Source organism: Propithecus coquereli, unplaced genomic scaffold, assembly GCF_000956105.1.
Source record: "Propithecus coquereli isolate 6110/MARCELLA unplaced genomic scaffold, Pcoq_1.0 Scaffold343, whole genome shotgun sequence".
Taxonomy (NCBI): Eukaryota; Metazoa; Chordata; class Mammalia; order Primates; family Indriidae; genus Propithecus; species Propithecus coquereli.
The window spans coordinates 727,028-737,536 of record NW_012149097.1 but is presented as its reverse complement, the minus strand read 5'-3'; the positions used below and the strand labels follow the sequence as shown (position 1 = coordinate 737,536).

The 10,509-nt window shown below is 41.3% G+C and overlaps 1 protein-coding gene across 2 annotated transcripts in view; it reads right to left on the bottom strand.

The window, feature by feature from the left end:
• Nucleotides 1–9,803, bottom strand: part of CCNI (cyclin I) — a 43,383-nt gene extending 33,580 nt beyond the window's left edge. For both annotated transcript variants that reach the window (XM_012650982.1, XM_012650983.1), the window contains exons 1-2: nucleotides 9,522–9,803; nucleotides 2,390–2,546 (exon numbers count right to left, since the gene is read on the bottom strand). In XM_012650982.1, the coding sequence (XP_012506436.1) occupies nucleotides 2,390–2,503 (114 nt within the window). In that variant the 5' untranslated portion in view covers nucleotides 2,504–2,546; nucleotides 9,522–9,803. The remainder of the gene's footprint in view (nucleotides 1–2,389; nucleotides 2,547–9,521) is intronic.
• Nucleotides 9,804–10,509: the final 706 nt, after the last annotated feature.

Sequence of the window (10,509 nt, the reverse complement as noted above, 5' to 3'; positions counted from 1 at the left end):
CTCAGGCTGGTCTCGAACTCCTGAGCTCAAACAATCTGCCCGCCTCGGCCTCCCAAAGTGCTAAACTTACTCTTTTTGAGAACTGAAACCTGCATCCCTCCCTGCCTCCCAGCAGTGGTTGGGAGGAGCAGGGAGAAGGCCTTTGTTCTTGTATCCCAGGCTGCTACCAGCCTGGGCCCCCCCACCTGTGGGCCTTTGTGTTTGGCAGAGATGGGACAATTAGAATAGCTAACCGCAATAGCCTAGAACTGAGGGGTCCTCCCTTTAAAAGCTTTGTATTTCTGCTTATGTTCAGGAAATCTGGATTTTGAGATGAGAAGGTCTAACCATTTTTCCTCCTTTACTGGCAAAGTAATAAACTTCTCTTTCCTTCTCCTCAAACCACATGTTCTCTCATTCTTCTGATGAGGGCTCAAAAACAAGTGCTGAGTTTTTGGTAACATCTATATGGAGAAAAATGATTGACTGCTACTTCACATCACACCAAAAGAAAAAAAATCAATTCCAACTGGAATGTAGATCTAGATGTGAAAGATAAAGTTTCCAGAAGAAAGCACAAACAATATCTTTATTACCTTAAATTAGGTAAACATTTCTTTAAAAGGACTAAGCCAAAAGGAAGAAAAAAATTGATAATTTGGTCATTAAAATTAAGAACTTTTATTACTACTCAAAGACCAACAGAAATGGAGTGAAAATGCAAGTCACAGACCAGGAGAAGATATCTGCAATACATATAGTCAACAAAAAAATGCTTAAAAATAGAGATAAAAACAAGATTTTAAAGAAAAAGTGCCATATAAACCAACATGACATTGCTGCTGAAACAAAAATAGTTTACGGCTACATTAGTGAAATTACCAAGCCAAGATAAAATGAGGTAATAGTCTCACTTTTATTGCTCATTAATGACGACATCTGAAATGTCATCATTTTGGAAAAACAAAAGAGTATACCTAGAAAAATTAAAACCACTTACCAGAGATGTCAAGGGAAAACTTTTATTTTACTGTGTAGTGAGACTACTTCTGTCATTCCCAAAGTGAACACATATCCATAACAGTATGAAACTTTTTAAAAATACAAATATCCACAGCTGCCACCACAAGCCCAATAGGTCTGGGAGTGGGGCCTAGAACCTATTTTGAAGGAAGCCTCCTGGGTGATTCTGATACACCTATTAGTCTAATGGTTCAAGATCCTGTATTTGGAAACCACATAATTAGATAGCTTTAAGATTCCTTATAGTTCCAAAATTCTAATAAAAATCATTTTTATATAAACACTTTGTGGCAGAGTTTTATCTTTGTAAATCAAAAATACTTTAGCAAAATAAATTGAGAATACCTGAAATGTGTATCACTTTGACTAGTTTTCAATTTTTTCCCCAAATTCACATAACAAAATTGTCACGAACTTGAAAATACTATTATATGAAACAACTTCTCTACAAGTGCCAAGAACACAGTAAGGTACTCGAATGAACCATAAAAAAAGATAATCACCATTCATTTAACAAATTTTAACTGTGAGCCTATTATATGCCAGTAAACAAAAATGACATAACTGTACCCTCTCAAAGAAACTCCGAAATCACCAGGAAATTATAATACTGCATACTATCATAACCTAAAAGAACACAGGAGGAACTTAGGTATTTGTCATTCATTCACTCATGCATATAAAAAATTTCTTGGCCACTATTTTATATCCCAATCACTACATTAAGTACTAGGGATAAAAAGATGTGTAAGGCATCTTATAAACTTGTGCAGTGGATAAACTTCATGATGATTTGTAAAAAGAAAATAACTGTATGATAGAACTGTAAAAATTTCTAAAAGAAAAGGCATACAGCCAACAGTAATTGAGATCAGCTGGCTACCTCCCAAAAAAACTCCAACACTGGTAATACCTGAATAGTTCACTTGAACTCTGTATAAATATTGATGAAAGGAAGAGCAATTTTTTGTTCACTAAAGACAATGGTATGAAGATGTTCACACTCTGTGGCTAACTAAATATCTAGAAATAAAGAAGGTTTATGTGCTCACTTTGGCAGTGCAGATACTAAAACTGGAATCATACGGCAAAGAAGATTAGCAAAAATAAAAAATAAATAACAAAGAAGGCTTACTACTGTATTAGACTACAAGGAAAGAGAACAAACCTAACTATCTTCCTAAAGCTGTAACTCAGATAACAACAAAATATAACATGTAAACAAAAACAGTAAACTCTTTTTTCAAAAAGAAACAAGATGTTCCCCAAAGAATAGAGCATATCCTTTAATGGTACATATTCCTCCAATACAGTACCAAGATACTGTAATATCTGGCAGTAGTACACTAATTTCTAATAATACTTATCTAAAGAGAGAAAACGTTACCTGATTTGTAGGCATTTTCGGCACATTGACCTTCCACATCTGGGCTTCCCTAGAGATTGCCTTTTCCAACAGGAAAGACAATCTCTGGTTTTCCAAAGGTCCTGGAAACTTCATGATATCCTTTGGATCTGCCTGCCACCCAGCTTGATGTAGCTACCTATAAAATCAAGTATGTTTATTTAATTATAGGATAAGTACATTATATATATAAATTAAGCAATTCATAGAACAAAATATTATAACAATGTTAGAGGCAGTATAGGATTTTACAGCTCTTTAAAATATCATATTAAAATGTTACAATAATAATCAGTTTTCTAAAACATTCTCATTTTATGTCTGAAATTCAGTTATAAAGAGAATAAAAACAAGGCCATATATAACTGATAGAACCTTTGGACTCTGATCAAAAAATGTTAACACTGTGTCAAACTGTCAACAGTTTTTGTCACTGGTTTTTTATACTAAAAATTCTGAGTAGTCAATCCATGTTTTGGGAGGCTGAGGCAGGAGGATTCCTTCAGTCCAGGAGTTCGAGGACAACCTGGACAACACAGTGAGACCCCCATCTCTACCAAAAATTAAAAAAATTAGCTGGGTGTGGTGGCCAGCACCTATAGCCCTAGCTAATTAGGAGGACTGACCTCGGGAGTTCAAGGTTATAGTGAGCTATAATTGCACCACTGCACTCCAGCCTGGATTACACAGACTCTCTCTCTAAAACTAAATGAAGTAGTAGGTGATCCAAACATTCCTCTTAATAACCTAATCAGATAAGGGTCACTAACTTGTTTTCGTCATTTAAAAAAATTGTATCAATTACATTAAATCCTATCCATTCCCACTTCTTCAGTATGAAACCATTCCTTAAGTACAAAATCATCTTAAATTGTACTTCAGTGTCCACTAGCTACACGTGTATTTAAATTTAAAGTGAATAAAGTTTAAAAATTAATTCTTCAGTCACGGTCGGCTCCACTTCCATAGACACATGTGGCTTAGTGGATACTGTAATGGAAGTGCAGAAAAGGAAGATTTCCATCAATGTATGAAGTTTTAACCTGACTGCTCTGATCTAGGAAGCTCCACACTACAGGGAATGTCACTCTAAAATGAGCAGTAAGCCTAAAGAGCAACGGTCTAGTGGTACAGGGCAACTGAGAGTCCAAGAGAAAAGTCTCTAGGTTCTCTTTTCTTTTTAAAAAAAAAAAAAGGTTGCTTTCAGAGATCGGTGTCAACCTAAAAGAAGAAAAAAGAAAAAAGAATATAAATAAAACGAAAGAAAGAAGAAAAAAGGAAACTACAGATTTGAGAGATTTGACTATGTGTAAAATATCAGATTGATAGTCAGGCATGGGGGCCCAAAGCTGTAATCCCAGCTACTCGGGAGGCTGAGGTGGGAAAACTGCTTGAGTGCACCACTGCACTCCAGCCTGGGCAACAGAGTGAGATTCTGTCTCAAAATTTAAAAAAAGAAAAAGAAAATTGGATTGAGAAGCTGCTGAAGAACGTAAAAAGACTTAGCTAGATTTGCTGAAAGCTAAGCAACTAAAAAAATAATTAACTTCAGAAAAAGATTATGTAAGTAAATATACGACAATATTTATGTAGCAATAATGAAAATACTAGATAGGGATTTCAACATACATTGTGATAAAACTACATTGGGAGGATGAAGGGACACAAATACGGGTGTTGGGAGAGGGTAGAACGAAAGCCACATCTTTACATTTCTTAGTAGTAAATCCATAAATAATATCTAAAACTGAAATATCAAAAAACAGGAGGAGGGCAAGTTATTTCAAAATGTGATCTTAAATAACAAGAGAAAGAGAGAAGAGCTGAGAGTCGTTAACCTCTGGGGGGTGAGAAAAGGCCTGCAGCAAGGAAATGCTGTTTTTGTAAATTTTCTATAATGAGTATGAAGTATTTCCATATTAAGAAGACAAAAGGTAAATAACTTACAGAAGACAAAGAAATAATACTTATCCCAAAAGACCCACCTCAAAGGTAGTTTCTTCCAAAAACTCTTGATTCTCTAATCATGGGATTTCTCTTCTCTGAAAGCAGCTTTCCACTATCTCCCTAACCAAAGTATAAATTCCTTTGAAGTCACATCTACCCATATCACCTCTTTACCACTCACTGTGCCCACAGCATAGTACTTTGGTAAAGCAGGGACTCAACCAATGGTTCAGTTTCATCCATCAGGGCCTAAAACAAAAACATACAACCAAAAACAAAACAAACAAACCAAAGATGTCTAATCTCTCTTTCAAAAGCCAGTCCTTCCAATGTTTGAAGGCTGCTGTCATGTTTATCAATCCATCTATTTCATAGCTGAAAAACTGTGCAATAGTCCTCACATGACATTCTGGCTTTTCTAAATTAGCACCAGTTTTACTGCAAATGCAATCTGAAGTCATTAGTTATTTTTTTGAAGGCCACACCTCACTATCAATTCAGATAAAATTTATGGTCAACAAAAACTCCTAAGACTTTCTCAGGTACACTGTTAGCCCAGCCTCCCTACCACCTGCCCCACACCATGGTGAGTGGGGGTTTTTGGTGTTTTTTTTTTTTTTTTTTTTAGCACATCCTTGTTCAGAACCTAAAAAAAAAAAAAGCCATCTTGTTAGATTCTATCCCCTGTTGCATTCTGCTGAGATGTTCTGAGATCCAATTTTGTTGCCTTGATACTTTCTTCAGATCTTCCACAATATGATAAGCAGGCTCTCTATAATTTCATTCAATACAGGCATAAATATTAACCCTAGCAATGAATGTAAACTAGGTGACCACCATTCAAGAAATATTTAGAAGAAACGCCTATACTGGATAGAGATTAGACTTCACAGGTTCAAAAGTTTCTTCCAAACTCTTGTCAAAAACCTCAAAGTTAAGTAATTCTTTCATGCCATTAGCTGCACCCAACTAGATCTACTAGCCTTCTCAACACATCCCAACTACTGGCTGTCACTAGTGATTACTGTTCCTTTACGAAGTTGCCTTTACAAGGTTTCCTTTGAAAATTATTTTTCAAGGTATAGATGAGAACAGAGAAAGACATATAGGGTAGAATCATGCAAAAAGGAGTAAGACCAGGTTCAAAGGATTCCTGTTCTCCAATCGCCTACCATTAATGCCCTTAGTAAGATTTGAATATTTAGATGTTATAACAACTTTTTTAAAACAAAGGAATTTGGTCAAAGAATTCACAAGGCAAATGAGAAAATACTTTGAGATGAATCAAAATGAAGACATAATATATTAAAATTTATGAGATGCAACAAAAGCAGTACTTAGAGGAAATTAATACTAAAAATGCCTACATTAAAAAAAGAACATCTCATAGAACCTGCAAGCCTTGGGGCCACATGTGGCCCTCCAGATCCCCCAGTGCGGCCTCTCACCCAAATCCAAACTTCACAGAACAAATCCCTTTATTAAAAGGATTTGTTCTGTAAAATTTGGATTCAGTCAAAAGGTAACCCTCAAGGATCCAGAAGGCCACATGCGGCCCCAAGGCTGCAGGTTCCCCTAGATCTTCTTCTACCTCACGATAATGGGGGGAAAAAAAAGCAAACTGTACCTAAAGCAAACCAGAAGCAAGCGAATAATATTAGAATGGAAATTAATGAAGTAGAGAATCAAAAACCATAGGAAAAAAAAAAAATCAATGAAACCATAAGTTGGTACTCTGAAAGGATCAAACTTGGCAAACCTTTAGCTCAGACTGACCAAGAAAAGGAACAGAGAATAAATTACTAAAATCAGGAATAAAAAAGGGACATTACTACCTACCTTACAGAAACAAGAAAAGTTATAAAGGAATTTTATGAACAATTATATGCAAGTAAACTAGACAATTTAGATGACATGGACCAATTCCTAGAAACAAACTACTAAAGCTGACTTAAAAAGAAACAGAAAAAAATAAAGAGATTTAGTTACTAATTTAAAAACTGTCATAGAACACTCCATGCCCAGATGGCTTCACTGGTTAATTCTACCAAACATTTACAGAAAAATTAAATTCTTTACAAATTCTTCCAAAAAACAGAAGACAAAACCTTCCCAACCCACTGTATGGAGCCAGTTATTATCCTGCCACCTATACCCAGACAGGCTTCACGAGAAAACTAGATTATCTCTTCTGAATATAGATGCAAAATTCCTCAACAAAATATACTAGCAAATTAAATCCAGCAACATAAAAAAAAAGTACTATACACCATAACCAAGTGGGATTTGTTCCAGGAATGCGAGGTTGTTCTAACATTCAGAAATCAATTAATATAATACATCATATCAATAGAAAAAAAAAAGGAATCATTCTTTGCTCACACTAGGGAAATAAGAACAGAGAAAATGGAGAGAGTTCAAATTTTCTTAAACTTTTAAAAAAATGAGCCATACATAATGCAAGTAAAAGACAAAAAGAATGGAGGGATACCTATGAGGATGTTCCAGATTAAATGAGGCCATAGAGAAATGAAAGTGCAATACCTGACCCTCAACTGGAGGGAGATAAATGCTGTAACGGTCATCATTGGGTCAAAAGATGCAATTGAAACACAGTAGATTACACAAAAGTAAATGTATCAATGCTAAATTTATTAAAATTGAAAACTTCACTGTGATTCCTGACATAATATTCCTATCCTTAGGAAATACATAGTGAAAAATTTAGGAGTAAATAGTCATAATGCATGTTATACATTGGGAGAGAGAACAAAAGGGGTAAAATGTTAATAAGCCTATTTTCTAATGTGTAAAACAGACTGAGTTAGATGAGTAATGAATCCTGCTAAGAAATACATTTAAAATACAATTTTACTGTTTCAATAACAGAACTGTATAGTGTATCTTGTTATTGTATGCTCACTGTTGGTCACATCCAGAATTTTGAATGCTTTTTTAGAAAAGTCTCTAGGAATTAAAAAACAAAAAGACTGCTAGGGTTGACATATTCCACACACATCTAACTTTGATAGTTTCGCACTTCTCCTCCCATTCTCTCAATTGCTTCTTCTACTCCTTTCTCCATGCTTATCAAATAGTTTAATGTCTAACAGTTTATAAAATGCTTATTGTACAGCATAAATTACTGTATTACACATATATACATATATACAGGGCCTCCTACTCTTCCAAGGACAGTGCTGCACCACGCTGGGTATACAATATAAACAACTTCATTAATATGTAATTATTGTATTTATCATCATCATGCAAACTCTATTAATCCTGTGCTGGTGCTGACTTCTGGATCTTAGTTCCTCTTCTGAAAGGAGGGATTAAAGTGACCATACAAAAACCTCATGTTCTACTACTCTCTCCGTGACTTTATGCACCAGCAACAACAAACTACAATTCTAGTTCCAAAACAGCGTCCTCTTTCTTTCCCAATCTCCATGCCTTTCCACGCACTTTTCTTTCAACTTGAACTGTCCTCTAGCTCACACTCCCCTTCCTAAAATTGCCATGAGTCTGTGAACAGGATTGTCTGGAACTGTGCAATTGTGTCCACCTTCCTACATCTATACTCGGACATAATCCTACTTTTACCCTTAGTTGCTCCGTGAAGATTTGTAGACATGCCTTTCCCACTAACCTTGAGTTTCTTGACAACAAACAATCTCCAGAGGTTAGCACTATGCCTAATAATCACAGCTTACACTGGTTAAGTGAAAACACTTGAGTGCTTACCACTCGCCAGCTATTGTTCAGAGTGCTATGCCATGTTAACTCATGTAATTCTCATACAACCTTATGAAGCTGGTATCATTATGCTTATTTTAAAGATGAAGGAACAAGCACAAGAAGGGAAATACTCACTTTTAAGGTTTAAACAATCAATAAAACGTGGACGCACTCTCAGCTTCCAATCTTAAGACACATTCTAGAGTGCCATTCCAACCTACCGGGAAGTCACACTACCACGTAACTCTTCGTCTGTTCTGCAGATCATCTCTACCGCACCTTCTATTCTATTATCTGCCCTTCATCAGTATGCAGAAACTTCTCCCAGCCCAGGAGCTCAGAATCGCTCCTCTCTCAGGTCCCAGATTAATCTAATCCCTGTCAATTCTTTCTTAATCTATTTGTCCATTTCTATTTCATCTGCCACAAGCGACATGGAAAAGCTAGAAGCAGGTAACACTACTGTCTTCTCAGCAAACTCATTTTCAGGACGAAGACCACACAGCACACGGTCAGACTGAATTCCGGCCCAGGGCTTCCAGCTGTATTACCCGAAGGGAAAGTTACCTAATCCTGTGGTATCTCGGTTTTCCTCATCTGTAAAGCGAGACTCTACGACCTGCCTCCAGAGTCCTTTGGAGGATTAAATGACTTGTAAGCCACCTAACAGAGTGCCTGGCGGATAATCAGCCGCATCAAGTGGCGGTGTTATTTAACATCATGCTCTGCGGCTCAAAAGTTGAGTGGCTGTCCACGGACAGGATGAAATCTCAACATCTCAGCCCGACAGAGACTGACACGGTCTGAATCCATCTACCTCCCGCCACCCCTTCCACCATCCTGCTGCCCCGGCGAAAGGATAAGCGATGGAATCCCCAACTCGGCAGAGGCGCTCCGCCCTCCGTTCGGAATCCCGGTATTCTGACCTGCCCTCCAGGGTGCAACTCGGACGTCCCCTCCTCGGGCGTCCCCACCCCCGGGGACGTTCCCCTCCCCCGACCTCCGCAGCGCGGGCAGTTCCCCCAGTCACTCGGCACTCGCTCAGCTCTGCGGGAGCGGCCGGGGCCGAGGGGGGGGTGTGTCCCCTTCTTTGTGCATCAACACAGGCTCGCGGCGCCGCCGCACGCACTGCAGGGGTAACTCGCCGCCGCTACGAAAAAGTTACTCGCGGACGGGAAGACTGGCCCGAAAGGAACACAGCACAGCCGTTTTCAAACTGCGCAGGGGCCGGGCCGTTTCTGGCCGGAGAGGACGAAGGGGGCGTCCCCCAGGGCTCCAGCGCGGGGACGCGGGAGGGCGGGTCTCCGGCGAGGAGCGCGCGACAGCGGGAGCCGCCAAGCGGGCGGCGCGCGGAGGGGGCGGCGGGGACCCAGCGCCGGCGCCGGTCGCGGAGACGCGTCGAGCCCCCCCGCCCCCGCCCCCTCACCTCTTCCTCCTCCTCCTCCTCCTCCTCCTCCTCCTCCTCGGCAGAGCTGTAGGCCTCACAGTGGTGACGCTGGGTCATCCGGGGACCCGTTACCACCTCATTCTCCTCAGCGCGCGGCGGCGGGGCGCGCGGGACGAGGACCGGGCCGACTGAGGAGGGAGAAGAGGGGGAACCGGGCCGGGGGGCGCTGGCGCGGGACGCACGGCTGCGGCCGGTGGGTCAGTCAGCGAATTAGTTCCATGATGACCCTGGACCTGAGGCCGCCGCCGCCGCCGCCGGTGCCGCTCCGACCGCCGCCGCTCGAGCCCGGGTGGGGAGGGGGCTCCCTCTCGCCATAGGGCGGCGGGGGCCGGGGAGAGGCGGGGGGTGAGACCGGCTCTGCCCCTGCCCGGGGGAAGCGCCTCCTAGGGGAAATGGTGAAAGGGGGAAAGGGGGAAAAAGGGGAAAAAAAAAAAGGAAGGGGAAAGGGGGGAAAAATAAGAAAAAGCGAGACAGAGGCGCTGCCGCGTCCGCTCGCAGGGAAGGCTGGGGAGGGAGGGGGAGGGAGGAAGAAGTGCCGGCTTCCTCGGCTCCGCCCTCGCGGACCGATCCTAGATGTCTCACTCCTTGTAAACACTGAACTGGAGTCTCACCCTCCCCCTCTTTCTTCTCGGGCGACTTCCAGGTCCAACGAATGTACAGAGAAGTCCTGCCAAAAGCTGGGCTGTTGGAGATGGGCCGGGGAGGTCTTTGGCGCTGGGGTGGAAGGAGGGAGGACGTTTTCTGTGGGCTAAGAAAAGCCAAAGGTGCGTGGACTCATTTTCCTTGGCAGAGCGGAAGGGTTTCTCATGGGCCGCACGGTGACGTCAGCGCCTCCTCGGCCGGCTGGAAGAGGCGTGCGGTGGCCGGAGAGTGCGCTGCGCATGCGCCCCGGGGAAGAACGTCGCGGCCGAGAGCTGCGCGTGGGGGAGGGGTTCTGTCGGTCCGCGCTCTGGCGGGACGTGGCGCT